The 18,542-nt window shown below is 40.0% G+C and overlaps 3 protein-coding genes across 4 annotated transcripts; 2 read left to right on the top strand and 1 right to left on the bottom strand.

The window, feature by feature from the left end:
• The first annotated feature begins 5,693 nt into the window (after positions 1 to 5,693).
• Positions 5,694 to 12,493, top strand: LOC119498512 (nuclear factor 7, ovary-like). Its single transcript, XM_037787469.1, has 2 exons — positions 5,694 to 7,769; positions 12,450 to 12,493. The coding sequence occupies exon 1, from the start codon at positions 6,267 to 6,269 to the stop codon at positions 7,659 to 7,661; it is 1,395 nt and encodes a 464-aa protein (XP_037643397.1). The 5' UTR covers positions 5,694 to 6,266; the 3' UTR covers positions 7,662 to 7,769; positions 12,450 to 12,493.
• LOC119498523 (tripartite motif-containing protein 35-like) lies at positions 10,868 to 12,815 on the top strand. Of its 2 annotated transcripts, none has more exons than XM_037787470.1 (2): positions 10,868 to 11,025; positions 11,132 to 12,815. In XM_037787470.1, the coding sequence occupies exon 2, from the start codon at positions 11,147 to 11,149 to the stop codon at positions 12,506 to 12,508; it is 1,362 nt and encodes a 453-aa protein (XP_037643398.1). In that variant the 5' UTR covers positions 10,868 to 11,025; positions 11,132 to 11,146; the 3' UTR covers positions 12,509 to 12,815. The 2 variants fall into 2 exon arrangements, with proteins under 2 accessions (XP_037643398.1, XP_037643400.1); XM_037787472.1 differs by having other exon boundaries at positions 11,105 to 12,815.
• A 3,627-nt stretch (positions 12,816 to 16,442) lies between these two features.
• LOC119484668 (probable serine/threonine-protein kinase irlD) lies at positions 16,443 to 18,093 on the bottom strand. The gene is made up of 2 exons (XM_037763650.1): positions 17,163 to 18,093; positions 16,443 to 17,090 (listed from the first exon to the last, which is right to left on the bottom strand). Exons 1-2 carry the CDS (start codon positions 17,880 to 17,882, stop codon positions 16,443 to 16,445), a joined length of 1,368 nt encoding a protein of 455 aa, XP_037619578.1. The 5' UTR covers positions 17,883 to 18,093.
• Positions 18,094 to 18,542: the final 449 nt, after the last annotated feature.

The raw sequence follows: 18,542 nt of genomic DNA, 5'->3' as shown, positions 1-18,542 counted from the left end.
CAAACAAGAGGCATCAGTAAAAAACAAAACAAGATCTAATAAATAAGCAAGTAAATAATAAAGATATAATAAGTAGGTAAACAGTAAAAGTATACATGATCAAAATACAAATCTTTAGATATGGAGACAACATTTTGACTTATTTCATCATTTTGATTTAACATGAGTATTTTTCTTATGGTAAAGTTTTCCTGTATATTTTTGGTGGAAATGGACTTTCATACTAATAATAAGACCAGCAAGAATAATTATTGTAATTATTGTAGTAAAAGTAGACTGGGTAATGGGGCATTCACACCAAGAGTGTAGCTTTTCGCACAGCACAATTCCATACAAAGCCAATGCAAAAAGGCAAATAGATGGGTATTCGCAGCAGGCGAAGCAAATGACGTGACGTGAACACGTGAAATTGGCGTGACGCTGTGTGGTGAAAGCCTTTCAGCGTTGAGATTCTCCTGTCGTCACTGACGTCCTGACGCTGTTGAATCAGAAATGGAGGATAAATAAATCTTGTAGGTGTCTGTGGTCACCCAGAGCTACAATAGTACATCATATCTGTACAGAGAGCGGACCAAACTCTGTGTAGAAACCACAGACTGTCTGCGGTAGAAACAACAACGTCGCTGCCGTATTTATGCCTAGATGACTTTATGTTGAGTGTTGATGGAGCAGCTGCATAGCCTGTCACTGATCCATCCAAACTCCATTCAGAAAATAAGCATTTTAAAAGTTGTTTGCTTGTCGTCTTGGTAACAGACCTGACAAAGCATGAATTCAGACTTTTTACTAATCAGCATCACTATGTAGTTATTTCAGCATCATTTGGATCTGTTTATTGATATTAAATCACAGCATAATCTGTTTATTTTGGGTTCATACCGCAGTAGCGACGTGTGGCTGATAGGTACAGTCAGTGTAATGGTACTGTATGTGAATACAGCTCGCCGTCGGGTGACGTTATGAACCCAGAAACGACAGCGTTTGGTTTTCTGACATATTTGGGACTTCCATAACATGTACAAAGCAGCAACAGTGGTTATTTCTCCCATGGTTGATGGAGGAAAGAAAAGTTGTTGGTATCTATGGAGACAAGCTTCTCCTCCTCCTCTACGGAGCGTCTAGAGCGAATGAACACTAATGATCCCGGCGGTCCAACTCGCGAAAACTTGCTACGCTCTTGCTGTGAATGCAGCATAAGAGGTCTTTAGGTGAAAGTTGAACGTATCTAATGTCACCAGCAGAGACTAAAGGAGTGACTCATCGCTCCTTTTGATCCCCTCAACAATCATTCAGACATCTTTCTATTCAGCCTCTTCTTTCTCTTTCTTTTCTTTTCCTCACCTGCTGTGTGTTGTGAGTCAACTGATGCTTGCGGGCAACAGGTGGAAGGTGAGGGATTTGAATTACACAAACACTCCATCCAGTAAATCACATGTTATTGTGTTGAGATCAGACTGTTTACAGGCCGGTAGAGTCAGATTCACTTCTAACAGAGAGAGAGAGAGCGCGAGAGACAGATGAGTCGGTCCACATCTAAGGTGTTTAGTCATCGTTACACACATGCTGTCACCGAGGTGAGTCAGACTAACCCACATATCCAAGGAGATAAACACTCTCTCTCTCAGTGAGGCAGCTGTTCAATGATTCAGCGCCCATATCACAGTGACTCTGCACAAATCTGTGCGTCAGGTGTGTTGCACCAGTGTTGCACCAGCTGCACTTCCACTCTGCACCACCAGAGAGCACAGCAGACCACTCTTACTGGTTTCTAATACAGGTTTGGTTTCTAAAACTGTGGACTGGAAAGCTTCATATTTGCAAAGACAGTCTGTTTAATGTTTTATATGGCCCAACTTCATCTGTGGATGCAAAACCATTTGCTTGAATAAAAGTACCATCCCCATGCTCTATTATGTCTCATAAGTTATTGCAGCTATTTTTGGGTTGATACCATTTGTTACACAGACTTGGTGATAAATTTAACCATTTTTTACCACTGGAGAATTGATAAAAATGATCAATAATCCCTCCAAAATGCCACATTAAGACACCAAGACCTTGAGGAACACCATAGAAAAAGCCATGCTGTGATTTGGGATTAGAAACTTTTTACATTTGGAGATTTCTGCAAGAATTGCATTTTTCTGTGATTGGATGGTGAGCACTTCTGTTGAGTAAACTGCTCAGAAACCCCCTTATTGTCAATCTATCTAGGAAAGCCATCCATCCTCTGAATGCTCTAGGTCTCTAGTTTGTGGCTGTAAAGTTTCATGAGGCTGTGATCATCCTAGAGGTCACCACAGGTCATTTTATACAATGAGGTAACATTTCACTACAATGAAATGTCTCCTATGGGGACTAACATCATCTCACGTGAATACAGTTGGGCTCATTGGATCCACAAGAGTCTCAGCTTTACAGTGATACCCAATTTATGTAATTCAAGACTGTTTAGGGACCCCAGTATGCAGAAATATTCAAACATACCATTTTAGAATAGGAGACAATAACACATTTATATGTGATTATCATAAAGTGTGCATGTCTGTAAAGAGGAGACTCGTGGGTACCCATAGAACCCATTTTTGTAAACTGAATTCTATTAAGTATTTCTAATTGAACTAATATGAATAAAAAAACAATTGCTTTGAACTAGGTTCATAACAGGATGAAAGAAAAGGCATGAGACTAGAGGAATCATTCTATTTTTTTATTTGGCAAACAACTGTACACCATCAAAGGCTGTGTTGGCATAATACTGTAGTTTGATCTGAGAAAATTCAGACCAATCTAACATCTGGACTGGAGTGTCTTACAGAGGCTGTAGTACTGTATAAGCAGCCTGTATTTGTATATTAAATATTTACAGATTCAAACTTCCTGGATCAATAACTCATAAGAGAAACAGTTAAAACACCAACGAGGGCAACAACGAGCTACAACCTCATTTTAATCACAACGCTCCCCCACCCTCCCCCCCTTTCTGACGTAATTACAGATATCTGCAATGTCATTTCACCTAGTCACAACTCTAATTCTAGATATCTGTAATTACATTTAGACTATCCCTAACTCCAGTTAGAGATATCTACATTCTGACTACACACAATTTAATTTCAGATATCTAAAAAAGGACAATGTAGATATCTACAATTGAGGGGAATTAAAGATATCTTGAACTGGAATTATGACGAATCAGAATTAAATTGTAGATTTCCGCAACTGAATTTGAAATTTTTTTTATAACGCTTTCTTTGTTGAACTCATGCTCATTGACAGAGGTACAGATACTGTACATAGACAGTTGAACAAAAAAAACAAGACAAAACAAAAATAATGACATATACATTTCATAATGCCAGAGTTTATGTTATAAACATACATCATATTATAATCATTTAATAATTTAAAAGTCTTAATGGCTTTTTTGTTTTTAATATTGGGTATGATGGTGCTATACTGTTTGAAGTCATAAATAAAGTGCAGGGAAAGGTGGCTTACATTAAACATATTTAATCCACATTCATCTTAACTTTCTTTTGTAGAAAGTTGGCTCCATCCATCCAGAACATTCTTGTATTCTTGAACGAGGCAGCTTGTCTTTTAACTGGTACACGTAAACATGAGCACATCACCCCGATTCTGGCTTCACTTCACTGGCTCCCTGTGCGTTTTAGGATTGATTTTTAGATTTTATTATTGACATATAAATCATTTAATGGGCAAGCTCCGACCTATCTCTCTGATCTTTTAAAACCACATCTTTTATCGAGGACCCTCGGATCAACTGACCAGTGGCTTCTGACTGTCCCGAGGTCGAGGTTGAAGCTCAGGGGTGACCGAGCCTTTGCAGTTGCAGCTCCAAAGCTCCGGAACGCATTGGGTACGTCCCAAAGCTCTTAATTTTCGTTTCCTCGCTCCTCGATCCTCGCTTGAACCGGAAGTTGTTCTGGTGCGCCATCTTGAAGACCGTCCCAAAGCTCTTATTTGTGAATCGAGGAGCGAGGATCGAGGATGGAGGAGGCTTGCCGGAGGAGCTATGAGCGAGGATACACCAGTGTATCCTCCACGGAAGTCTTTTACCAACCGACACGCCCCCTTATTGGATATCAGTTACTGATGCTGTGCTTTATAAATAAATTCGGATTGAATTGGATTGTATATATACAGTGAAAGAATAGATGTGAAATACTCTCTTTTTCAAGTCCACAGAAATCACACTTGTATATTCGTAAGAGAAACCCCATACACATGAATGGCAACAGTAGTTTGAATCATACTAGTCAAAATGTAATTACAGATATCTTGAATTAGAGTTTTGACTAGTCAAAATGACGTTGCAGATATCTCTAATGAATATCCTGTAACGTTATAGCATCAATTCCTCCTGAGTCACAGGATGCATTCAACTTCTCAGCTGATCAACTTTACATTTGTAGTCCAACTTCTACAACCTGACTCTGTTTTTATTATCAGTCTGTGCCGCAGCTGCATCTGCAAGTATTGAACACACACAAAAATATATCTTATACTGTATATGTTCTTAATATGCCTGCGTATGTTCTTAATATGCCTTGTACAAAGTATTTCTTATATATAGCTGATCTCAGCTGACTCTTCTTACACATCACTCTTTTAATTACTTAGCTATAGTTTCTCCTCTGTGTTATTTATTAGTATGATTTTGTGTGCCCCCTTTGTAAAGCGTCCATGGGTTCCTGAAAGGCGCTATATAAATCCAATTTATTATTATTATATGTACATTCATACTTCCTGATATGTATATGTTCTTAATATGCCTTGTACAAAGTATTTCCTTTTATAATTGTAATATAACTTATTATTTTTAATGCAGCTTCCCAGCAAAAAGTATTTCACACGATTGTACTTGTATAACCGGCGTGACAGCGAACAATTTCTTTCCCTGGGCCATAAAGACACTGAACAAACAATAAATCTGTGCAATATTAATACACTGAATGTGAATACATTTATCTGTGCAATATATCCTTGATGCAATATACACCTCAAGTGCAACTTTGTTTACATTTTATTTATTACATCTACCCTACCTATTTTACAAGTGCAATTACCTCTGTTTACATTACATCTATTTTTATATTTTATTCCTCTAGTGTAACTCTTCTGTTTATATTTATTTATTACATCTACTTTACCTGTTTTATTTACTTTATAACTGTGTGTGTTTTACCTGTTATATGTTTTATCTGCCTCGTTTAGTCTTGTCAAGTATTTGTTTTAAAGCACTGACCAGAAGTGGCAACTGTGAATCTCGTTGTATTAAATACGATGACAATAAAGCTTTCTATTATAATATAATATAATATATACACACAACAGTTAGCTAATAAGGCGAAAAAACGCTATAAAGCTCTCAGGTTATATACTGTGGATTGATATAAACACACAGTCTTCCTCGTGAGTTGGTAACAGTTCCTCTGACAAACATTAATTATCATTTAGAAATAAAAAGCGACGAGGCTCACCTACAACACAACATCTGTCTGTGAGCAGATGTGATGTTTGAATACAGGCGTGCTGATTGGCTGCTAGAGAGACAGGCAGCTCAGGCAAGCCAATCAGACGTGAGTTCACTCAGACGCTTAGATCCCGCCCCCTCTCAAGCAGCCAATCAAAGTCCGTGTTTTTTTTGTTTTTCCACCCAACGAACGAACCGAAACTGACAACTACAAGACAGAATACTGATATTGGATTATTAACGTGTCCAGTTGAGGAATAACACAGATTAAACGTAAAAGTAACTTCAAGAGACCGCTCCAAAAGAGGGAGGGAACCACACCAGCAGGTAGTGATGGCGTGATTAGGCTTCATGAAGAACTGAAGTTCTCCAGCAAATTGGTCCACTAAAGGGTTCATCTCTCGAGGCTTCATCTGGACTTCATCTGGACTTGAAACCACCTGTCAGTCAAAGAGTGTAAAACAGGCACATATCCTCCAGATAATGTGGCAGAGGTTTAAGCGGGCACAGGGCAGTGAATGTGCTTGTGTAACTAAAGGAAAATGATAGCTGGGAGACATTATTCGTTTTTATACATGGATTAATAAGTTCTCAACTGTATTTCGGCTTCGGGCATCTTCAATGACGTCATTGGTCTAAAACGATACAAGCCTCGACGCGCGCTTCACAGAACACTTCCTGGATTACTCGACACACGCTCCGAAGCCTCGGCACATCAAGTAACATCACTACCAGCAGGTTTTCCTCCTGTTTGATTGTTCTGCAAATGGCTTCAGCACCAGAGGAGGATCTCTCCTGTCCTATCTGCCAGGACATCTTCAAAGATCCTGTCATCCTGTCGTGTAGCCACAGCTTCTGTAAAGACTGCCTGCAGAGCTGGTGGGGAGGGAAACAAATACAGGAGTGTCCAGTTTGTAAGAGGAGGTCGTCAAGGAGTGATCCACCTCGAAACTTGGCGTTAAAGAACCTGTGTGAGGCCGTCTCACTGGAGAGGTCTTCAGAGACTCTCTGCAGTCTGCACTCTGAGAAACTCAAACTCTTCTGTCTGGACCATCAGCAGCCGGTGTGTCTCGTCTGCAGAGATTCAAAAACACACAACGACCACAAGTTCAGACCCATCGATGAAGCTGTACAGGATCACAGAGAGGAGCTGCAGAAGTCCCTGAAGCTCTTACAGGACAAACTGAAGCTCTTCAAACAAGTTAAAGGAAACTCTGACCAAACAGCAGAACACCTGAAGGTCCAGGCCCGACACACTGAGAGGCAGATTAAGGAGCAGTTTAAGAAGCTTCACCAGTTTCTAGAAGAGGAAGAGGAGGCCAGGATGTCAGCTCTGAGGGAGGAAGAGGAGCAGAAGAGTCAGGTGATGAAGGAGAAGATGGAGGTTCTGAGCAAAGAGATAGCAGTTCTTTCAGACACAGTCAGAGCCACAGAGGACGAGCTGAGAGCTGGAGACGTCTCATTCCTGCTCAACTACAAGGCTGCAGTGGAAAGAGTCCAGCAGCGCCCCCTGTTGGAGGATCCACAGCTGCTCTCAGGAGCTCTGATAGACCAGGCCAAACACTTGGGTAACCTCAGCTTCAACATCTGGAAAAAGATGAAGGACATGGTCTCCTACACTCCTCTGATTCTGGATCCAAACACTGCTGGTCCAGACCTCATCCTGTCTGAAGATCTGACCAGTGTGAAACGAGGAGACAAACAGAAACTTCCTGAAAACCCGGAGAGGTTTGATTACTTTCACCCTGTCCTGGGCTCTGAGGGCTTTAACTCAGGGACTCACAGCTGGGACGTTGAGGTTGGAGACAGTACATGCTGGTCTCTGGGTGTGGCAGCAGAGTCTGTAGGGAGGAAATGGAAGATACAGTCTGGAATCTGGAGAATAGGATTATCTAATGGTAAATATAAAGCCTTCCCTCCATCAGTCAAACCAGTCGTCCTCCCAGTGATGGAGAAGCTCCAGAGGATCAGAGTCAATCTGGACTGGAACAGAGGAAAACTGTCGTTCTCTGATCCTGATACTAACACACACATACACACCTTTACATGCACTATCACTGAGAAGCTGTTTCCATACTTTAGCAATAGAGATGAATTGCCTATTAACATTTTACCAGACGTGGATGACGACGACAGAGGCTACAGTGATTTTGGATACTAAGGATGATGATAACACACATACAGTACAGCAATCAGTTGGTTCCATCTCTTTTAATCTAATGCTATTTTATTGTATTTGACCCTTAATGAATAGTCAATCAGGAGAACTGAAATAGATAATGTGAAAACTGTACCGATGAAAATGATTTTAATTCTACTTTGTCACTCAGTTTGTCTTATTTTTGTGTTCAGATTTTTTTGTGATGCCGGTGATTAAGAAACTAACGTTGTCTCTGCTTTTCCTCTCATTGTAAACAGTTTAGTATTGTTTTTTAATTATTTTAATGAGGTTTTCCACTGTGTCACACATAAGGAGCAGAGATACTCAGAAGTTAAGTGTTTTCTAAGTATCACTAGTGGTGTATAATAGTTTAAGATCATTATGTTTCAGTCATTTTCTTATCAACATCAGAATAGAAATACTGCAGTTAGAGTAAATTGTCTTTTTTTAGTTTATAATGTATAATTTTCTTTGTTATGATGTCATTTAAAGCCTCCATAACGGATGATGTATGATCGCCTTATATATTAAATACCTTAAATACTCCACTGAGCGAGTGCACAGTTGAAGTTGTTCACACTGCTGCACCATGACTGAGATGCGTTATATCAGTAACATTTATTTATACATTTTTATGTATAATACATTACGAGTTGTTTTGTTTGAAAAACCAAATGTTAAACCAAATAAGTTCTAGTGTAATACAGTTGTATAAATTGGAATGTCTTTGCTGCAATTGTATAAATAAAATCCTGAATGTTTCCACTTCAGATAGAAATATGAAATGTGTGTTTCATCTACGTCGTCATCTAGTGTTTATCCGTAGTTATTTCTGCTTCACTGTGATGTCACCAGGTGGTTGTTGTGTTCTGTCTCTGATCACCAACCAACCAGGCAGTGAGACAACATGGACTTTGACACAAAACTAGAAGACAGAGAAGCTGATAAAACAAAAACATTTCACCGTGTTTTAGCTGACTCGGATATTCAGCAGTATTTATTAGAGCCAAAGTATACTGCCGAAGGAAGGCAGCGGAGAGAAGCTGAGGCTGCATTAGCTGTGCAAGAGGGTATGGCTGGTGGGGACCCTCTGGGCCTCAGAAGCTCCCGTGCAATGCATCCTGGTACATGTAGGCACTGCTGGCACGGCTCCTTAGAATTTAACTTTCTCGGTCAATATCGCACGCACTGTACGGAGGACGGAACCTGCCAAAATCCACAATAAATGCATGAATAAATAAATGACTCCATAAATAAATAAATATGTCATTAAATGTAGCAAAAATAATATTGAAAATGAATGTGGCCATTAATTAATTGATCAAACGTGACATAAATTGATATTTGTTTTAATTCGCTTCTTTATTTATTTATCTTTGTATTAATTCCCTTATTTATTTATTTACTCTTCAGTTTAATTTTCCCTTTTACTTATCTATGTATTTATTTTTAGAATGTATTTATTTATTTTTGCACTTAATTTTTATTTATTCATTTATTTTTGCATTTATTTTTTATTTATATTATGTTTATTGTTAAATGTATTTATTTATGCACAATTTTCTCTTTGCATTTCACCCCTTATTTATTTCCTCAAACTTATTTATTTCTGTATTCTTTTCCTTATACATTTCTTTATGCATTTCTGCCTCACTATGAAAATGAGGGGTCTGTCACTCAACGTGTGTCATGGAGTCAGAGCATGGGTCAAAGTGCATAAATTGGCTATATGCTATTTATTTATTTTTTGAGTCATTTATTTATTCATTTATTTTTTATTATGGCAAGTTCCGTCCTCCATAGAAAATAAGTTGCAGCCTCATTAGTTCAACTGTAACGTACATTAAGGACTGGCTGTATTAGATGATCAGTCAGTGTAGTTTCTAAATCAGGCACATACATTAATAAGGGTGATGTTCTTTCAGCGCCAGTGTGACAGAACAATGTGAACTTGTTTTAACAGAACCGGTTCGACTGCATGACTTCACTTCAGCAGCATCCAAAGTTCATCACAATTACAATTCAACTCAAGTTTTGACACGTCACCAAACAACAAAAGGCCAAATTCTGACCTCCATCAGGCAACCAACTTGTCAATGTCACTAAGAGACTGATGACTCTGAAACAATCTGTCCAGCATGATTTGTTTTGTAGCCTCTGGTGATAAGAAGACTGGAAAAGTTCCAACCCTTCGCTTGACTCACTGGAAATAAATCAGGAAACGCAAAGTTTCATTTTCCACTTTCACAACCTCCACTGAGAGAGGACAAAACTGGGATACTGCTGCTCCAAACCGCTGCTGACTTCACACACTGAATGTGAGTTTACCACCACAGAAGGAAACTACAGTTAACTCTCTAGTTGATAGAATAAAAAGCCAGACTGACTGATTTGCAGTTTGCTGTCTGCCTGCTTTGTTTTCAGCATTTTACAAACACAATGGCTTCCATACCAGAGGAGGATCTCTCCTGTTCTGTCTGCCACGACATCTCCAAAGATCCTGTCGTCCTGTCGTGTAGCCACAGCTTCTGTAAAGACTGCCTGCAGAACTGGTGGGGAGAGAAACAAATACAGGAGTGTCCAGTTTATTTTTTATTTTGGCAAGTCCCGTCCTCCAGAGAAATAAGTTGCAGCCTCATTAGTTCAACTGTAACGTACATTAAGGACAGTAGTGAATGGTTCTTTTACATTTTTTTCTGGCTGTATTAGATGATCAGTCAGTGTAGTTTCTAAATCAGGCACATACATTAATAAGGGTGATGTTCTTTCAGCGCCAGTGTGACAGAACAATGTGAACTTGTTTTAACAGAACCGGTTCGACTGCATGACTTCACTTCAGCAGCATCCAAAGTTCATCACAATTACAATTCAACTCAAGTTTTGACACGTCACCAAACAACGAAAGGCCAAATTCTGACCTCCATCAGGCGACCAACTTGTCAATGTCACTAAGAGACTGATGACTCTGAAACAATCTGTCCAGCATGATTTGTTTTGTAGTCTCTGGTGATAAGAAGACTGGAAATGACGGGAGAAAAACATGAAACAAAGATCCGACGGGAGTCAAACCAGGTAGGTTGTGATTACACATTACAGTACAAGTCTAATGCACCTCACCCACCTGGAGCCACAAGATGAACCTTTGCTCTGGCACAGTTATCAGCTGAGCATTTACAACATATGAAGTTCCACCCCTTCGCTTGACTCACTGGAAACAACTCAGGAAACGCAAAGTTTCATTTTCCACTTGTAGAGAAACAGACGGAGTGACGTTTGCCTTCATAGTAATCTCACAACCTCCACTGAGAGAGGACACAACTGGGATACTGCTGCTCCAAACCGCTGCTGACTTCACACACTGAATGTGAGTTTACCACCACAGAAGGAAACTACAGTTAACTCTCTAGTTGATAGAATAAAAAGCCAGACTGACTGATTTGCAGTTTGCTGTCTGCCTGCTTTGTTTTCAGCATTTTACAAACACAATGGCTTCCATACCAGAGGAGGATCTCTCCTGTTCTGTCTGCCACGACATCTTCAAAGATCCTGTCGTCCTGTCGTGTAGCCACAGCTTCTGTAAAGACTGCCTGCAGAACTGGTGGGGAGAGAAACAAATACAGGAGTGTCCAGTTTGTAAGAGGAGGTCGTCAAGGAGCGATCCACCTGTTAGTTTGGCGTTAAAGAACCTGTGTGAGGCCGTCTTACTGGAGAGATCTTCAGAGACTCTCTGCAGTCTGCACTCTGAGAAACTCAAACTCTTCTGTCTGGACCATCAGCAGCCGGTGTGTGTCATCTGCGTGTGTTCAAAAACACACAACGACCACAGGTTCAGACCCATCAGTGAAGTTGCACAGGATCACAAAGAGGAGCTGCAGAAGTCCCTGAAGCCCTTACAGGAGAAACTGAAGCTCTTCAAACAAGTTAAAGGAAACTGTGATGAAACAGCAGAACACATGAAGGTCCAGGCCCGACACACTGAGAGGCAGATTAAGGAGCAGTTTAAGAAGCTTCACCAGTTTCTAGAAGAGGAAGAGGAGGCCAGGATGGCAGCACTGAGGGAGGAAGAGGAGCAGAAGAGTCAGGTGATGAAGGAGAAGATGGAGGTTCTGAACAAAGAGATAGCAGCTCTTTCAGACACAGTTAGAGCAACAGAGGACGAGCTGAGAGCTGGAGACGTCTCATTCCTGCTCAACTACAAGGCTGCAGTGGAAAGAGTCCAGCAGCGCCCCCTGTTGAAGGATCCACAGCTGCTCTCAGGAACTCTGATAGACCAGGCCAAACACCTGGGCAACCTCGCCTTCAACATCTGGAACAAGATGATGGACATGGTCTCCTACACTCCTGTGATTCTGGACCCAAACACTGCCGAACCAGGACTCATCCTGTCTGAAGATCTGACCAGTGTGAGACGAGGAGACAAACAGAAACTTCCTAATAATCCAGAGAGGTTTGACTCCTCACACCCTGTCCTGGGCTCTGAGGGCTTTAACTCAGGGACTCACAGCTGGGACGTTGAGGTTGGAGACAGTAAATGCTGGTTTCTGGGTGTGGCAAACAAGTCTGTCCAGAGGAAAGGGATTACATGGTCTGGACTCTGGAGAATAGGATTCTGTAAAGGTAGATATAAAGGCTTCCCATCATCAAGCAGTCCAGTCGTCCTCCCAGTGCTGAAGAAGCTCCAGAGGATCAGAGTGAATCTGGACTGTAACAGAGGAATGCTTTCGTTCTCTGATCTTGATACTAACACACACATACTCACCTTCACACACACTTTCCCTGAGAAGCTGTTTCCATACTTTAGCAATAGCGGTGAATTGCCTATTAAGATTTTAACCAGACGTGGATGACGACTATTAAGATTTTACAAGATTTTTTGCGAGACAATTTTTTTTAGGCCGATTTTTCTAACTTACTTTTTTTTTGTCTCTTAGGGGAAACAGGTGGAAAAAAATTTAGGCTGATTTTTCAAAGTTTCTGTTGCCTAGCAACACAATGCCGTTGAAACGTCTGTACAGACCTTGTGTTTAGAGTGCATGGAGAAATTAAATCTCACCCTGAAGAAAACCTGAATGCTACTTAGAAAGTAGTAGTGGTGCCCTCTGGTGGTCGAAGCAAGTATTACAACAACAAACACAATCTGTTTTCCCTAAGAGGAAAAGAAAAAAAGTAACTTCGAAAAATCTGCCTACATTTTTTACTTTTTCACCTGTTTTTTCTTAGAGGAAAAGAAAAAAAAAGTAAAAATCTGCCTAAAAAAAATGTTCTCGCTTGCCTTTCAGGGCTTCCGTAGACATTAGTGTTGACATTCAACTTTTTTTTCCACCATTTATACTTTTTAAAATATTAAGCTTTTACCATGGAACTCAATGGAGAAAATCTTCAAATCCTCTTAAACATACTCCACTTTGAAATGCTACTGCTCCCGCATACTTTCAGCTACAGACACCATTTAAACTTTAAACGGGTTACAAGACTATTGGACTATTAAACTTACATTCAGATTTCTGATGTCTTTTACAGTCTTTGAATTATCACAGTTTAAGTTTTATGCTGTTTTCAGACTTTTTCTGAATTTATAATGGGTGTGTATTGGATGTAATGTTCAGAGCTAGAGCGCGTGACATCACAGCTAGAGGGGAGAAGAGCTTTAAAGTCTTCTGAGAATTTTACGAACTCTAATTGTAAATATTTTAGTATTGATTTTATTATTTAAGGAGGTTTCCACTGGGTCACACAAAAGGAGTAGCATTTTTAGATTGTGGAGTATTTACACACAAGTTAATTTAAACAGTTAGAAGTTAGAGTAACTTGTCTTTTTTAGTTCATAATGTTCTTTATTGTCGAGGCAGTGTGTGAGATTTAGTTTCTGTTTTTGTATAATTTTCTTTGTTATGAACATTTAAAGCCTCCATAACCGGATGATGTAGGATAACCTTTCAATGTGTAACCTGCTGTGATTTTTTTCTTTTGAATAACTTTATTTGCAAACCAATGAAGAAGGAAATCTGTATATGTATGAAACATTTACATATATCTTTTTATGTATAATACATTACAAGTTGTTTCATTTGAAAATACGAAATCAAATGTTAAACAGAATCAGATTCCAGTAAAGTATAGTTGTAAAGGTTGAAATTATTTTGCAGTAGTTGTGTAAATAAAAAAATGAAATCCTCAACGTGTGTGTGTTTCATCTACGTCATCATCTAGTGTTTATCCCTGGTTCTGCATCACTGTGATGTCACCAGGAGGTCGTTACCCGATTGGTCGACACACACATGGAGTCATTGTGCTATTTCTGTTCGCTTATCTCAGAATGATGAATCACTTTCAGGGACAGTGTGTGTGTGTGTGTGTGTGTGTGTGTGTGTGTGTGTGCGTGTGCGTGTGTGTGTGATCACACAGATGAGTTTTATTAGATCAGCCTCACAGACGTTACGCAGCAGGACATTTTGCAGCAGTTTGTGATGATTCAATACTGACATCATAACAGACCTGCAGTCTGAACAGGTTCAAATCCCCAGATCCTCTCTAAGAATCAGAGCGTGGGCGGCAGGAAAGTTATTTATCGACTTATAGATCAGTATATGTGGCAAAAATAATCTATAAATAAATAAGAATCTATATATTGACAATAACATGTAAATGTAACCTTTGCCAGGCGACGTTTAACACTATGTGCCAGAGTTTCATAACTACTAGAAGTGCCGTTAGATTCCAAACTCTATAATCTCTCATGATAAATACCAAATTGAGAGATTAATGCATTTATTGTGTAATAATATATATAATAAAAAAATTAAATAACATGAAAATATACATTTGAACAAGTTTAATTTTTACATGGAAACAGAGATAACGTGGTTGCTCTGCGTGTTCAACCGTAAGGCAAAACGAGTCGGGTGCTCTTGGAAAACGAGGGAAAAAAAACATGATGGACAGGAAGGCACTCCAAAATACTAAAACAAGTGGCAACGAGGAAGGAAATATATTATAAAGCTTTTATTGTAGTGGCTAAATCCTTAAAAAGCCAACATGTTTTCGACCCCTGTAGGACATAGTCAGGGCTTAAAACACACAGACAAAGTGGATGTGACCTCACCTATATGGTATCAACAACCAAATATCACAAAGAACTAACACAGAAACAAGTAGTTTATGTCCATCATCAATGAAACTACTCCTCCTTTTCAGCGGAGGCTGCAAAACAAACATGGGAGCCTACACAGAGAGAAGAAAAATATATAGAATATGTTTTACTGTTTATGATTTACTCACAGAAAGCATGTAAAGTCTATATCCTCATTAAGACCAGGATACTTTAAGGCATCCAGTCGATGGATCCAAAAAGTCTCCCTCTGGTAAAGTTTTTGTAACCTGTCCCCCCCCCTCCCTGACCAACGGTTCAATATGTCTGATGCCCTCTATGCACAACAAAAAATGAGTAGCACCGTGATACTCACTAAAGATGTCATTGTTTGTTCTGGATGAGTTTGGTAACACACACACAGAGCAGTATAACACTCTCTACTAGTTGTTTGGTGAAACTGGTACCATGTGGGAAAGAAGAATATATATTTTTGTAAAGTTTTGTGAACATCCTGTGAGTACTGATATGTTTCTTTTTGTGTTATTGGTCATTGCGACAGTTTCTCCAGACAGCCAGTCAATAAAACTATATGGCAAGACGTTTTAACCTGAATTTAACCGTAATTAACATTAGAGATATCCACAACTGCATTATGACTTTTCCTAATTACTTTGTGACTAGTCAGAATTCTTATTCCAGATATCTATAACGTCATTGTGACTTGTCAGGATTCAATTGCGGATATCTGAAACTGGAATCACAACTTGCCATAATTCAGTTGCGGATATCACTTCAGAGATACCTGAGAATCCACCGGCCACTGCAGGTTCAAACCCAGAGTTTGACCTTTGACCTCTAAAGCCTCACTAATTTGAATCACAATGGCTTTATGTTTGTGTACAGATTAAAAAAATGAACATAAGAGAGGTATAGAGGTGAGTTTGGTCAAAGTATTTCTGTAGTGTTGACATTCAGGTAGGATATGTGCTGCTTTACATAATTCACCTACATACATTTTTTATACTTTTATAATATTGTTTCTTATGTATAAAACATTTTTTACTTAATTACCAGTAAATAATGATAATATTAAAAATAATCACGAGCCCCTCAGTCATAAAGGTCACATGGTTTTTACTGCAAAATATCACTGTTTATTACAGAACCGGCTCATGTTGTTAACCAGCGCCTAAAATACCATCTGGAACATCTTTTATTACATAACATTGATCGTTTTATTGATCAGCTTCAGCGTTGTTTAAATCACAACTTAAACAGATAACAGTACTTCTGCTTTATAGCCACCATAATGTCATACAGTTGTATTTATATTGTATACATTTATTCACAGAGACAGACATATCAAAATTGTATTTGACTGTTATTATTTATTTTTTATTTTAATAATAGTTATTTGTATGATTATATATACACAGTACATATATATAAACACATATATAGACATATATATGTGTATCTCCTGAGCACCAGGAGAAAACCCACGCAGACACATGCAGAATATACAAACTCCACACAGCCGGACAGCTGTTTGTGTCTGTATGAGGTTACAGTGCTAATCACTTAGTCACTATGTCGCCCTAAAGTTAAAGGGATAGTTTGGGTGTTTTGAAGTGGGGTTGTATCAGGTCCTCCATCCACTGTAAGTATCACACCTACTATGGATAAGTACCTCATACTAGTACACCTGAGGTAGATGAGGAGGGAGGTGGGATTGGATGAAGGGTGGAGACGTAGAGGGTGATGGGGGTGTGAGGGAGGTCGAGAGAGGGAGGTGAGGTAGATGAGGAGGGAGTTGGGGGTAGAGGAAGGATGGAGAAGTAGCGGGCGGTGGGGGTGAGAGGGAGGGAGGGAGAGGAAGATGAGGTAGATGAGGAGGGAGTTGGGGGTAGAGGAAGGGTGGAGACCTTGATGGCGATGGGGGTGAGAGGGAGGGAGGGAGAGGAAGATGAGGTAGATGAGGAGGAAGTTGGGGGTGGATTAAGGAGGGCGAAGTATTGGGCGATGGGGTTGAGAGGGAGGTCGAGAGAGGAACCTGAGGTAGATGAGGAGGAAGTTGGGGGTGGCTCAAGGATGGTGACGTAGAGGGTGATGGGGTTGAGAGAGGAAGGTGAGGTAGATGTGGAGGGAGTTGGGGTTGTAGTAGCGGTGGAGTAAGAGCGTTCTACTGTTGCCCAACATGAGTTGAACTCCTGTACCTGACCTTCCCAGTCACTCATTTTCTTTCTGAACATCCAGCTAAGAAAACCCTTCTTCTTCTTCTCCGGCTCCTTTGTTTCCTCCATCTCATCCTGCTGCGCTCCCTGTTCCACCCCAGCTTCCTGCTTCACCTCAGCTTCCTGCTTCACCTCAGCTTCCTGCTTCACCACAGCTTCCTGCTTCACCTCAGCTACCTGCTTCTCCTTTACCTTTACCATCCTTGACTTCAGCATTTTGCTTTTCATGTTCGTTAACATTGTCTCTCGATCCACAGTCCTGCTGCAAGAAAAGAATCCTCTCATTTTCTTCTTCATGTCCAGACAGATATCCTCCAGTAGCGTCTTCTCATGATGCATCTCTATGACTGTGGACGCCCAGCTCTGGCTATTCTCCGCCAGGTCTTTGTTGTACTTGTACACAAGGTTCTCGTTGTCGTCCAGCAACTGTTTGATTTTGGTCATGTAGAACTGGTTTTTCTCTTCCAGGATCTTATAGAAGTTGACATTCTGTCTCCTGTATTTGAGATCCCAGGTTTCCTCGCAGTCAACGAGTTCATCTCTTTTGTCCAACAGCATTTTTCTAGTCTCAGTAAGCTTCTCAGAGAGACTCGTCTTCTGCTTGATGAGATCCAAGACTTCAGCGTCCCTCTGGTGCATCTGTTGCTCCAACTGGCTCACCTTCCACTGGAGTTCAGCCTGTTGTTTGCTGTCTTTCTCAGCGAGGTCCAACTTGTCCTTGAGGTCCTTGTTGTCGTCCTCCAACTGTTGTAGTTCCTTCTCCCTGATCTCTTCTCTCATGACAAGGTTTTCTGAGAGCTCCGTCAGAGCCTCGTATTTTTCCTCCCAGTCTTTTTCGATCTTTAGGAATTTGGTCACCAGCTCCGTAGAGCTTGGTAACAATAACGCTTGTCCCATTGGGATGTGAATTATGCAGTCGACCTCGTCGATTGTTAATATTCAACTGGTAACCAGTCAGCTAGCAATATCAGCAAGTGTGTGAGATTTAAATGTGTTGGTCTATTCATAAGAATCGTATGTCAAAGGATGAAAACTTCAAAGCCAACATAAAAGGAAAGCTGATGACATCAGAGTGTGATGTCATGAGAATGTGATGACATGAGAATGGGATGACATCACAGTGTGATGGCATGAGAATGTGATGACATCACAATGTGATGACATCCCACTGTGATGTCATGAGAATGTGATGACATGAGAATGTGATGACATCACAATGTGATGAAATGACAGGTAGTGTCATAGAGAAATACATTCCATCCCCAACATCATCATCATCATCATCATCATCATCATCATCATCATCATCATCATCATCATCACACTGGGACCAAATTAAAAACAACATGTTGAGTGAAACATTCTGCAAAATCTAAACTCTCATTTCAGCTCATAAAACCTTTAAAGAATGATTATAAAGTTTGTAAACATGTAATGAATGAAATGCTGTGAATTTTCTGTATGGCGAGCTGTTTTAACATTTAATAGCTAAACTTGACTATCAGGAATTAACGTTAGAGATATCTACAACTACATTGTGACTAGTCAGAATTCTTA

This window comes from Sebastes umbrosus, chromosome 1, assembly GCF_015220745.1.
Source record: "Sebastes umbrosus isolate fSebUmb1 chromosome 1, fSebUmb1.pri, whole genome shotgun sequence".
Classification (NCBI taxonomy): domain Eukaryota; kingdom Metazoa; phylum Chordata; class Actinopteri; order Perciformes; family Sebastidae; genus Sebastes; species Sebastes umbrosus.
Note: the sequence above shows the minus strand (reverse complement) of the source record. Positions and strands in the feature narration are given on the sequence as shown.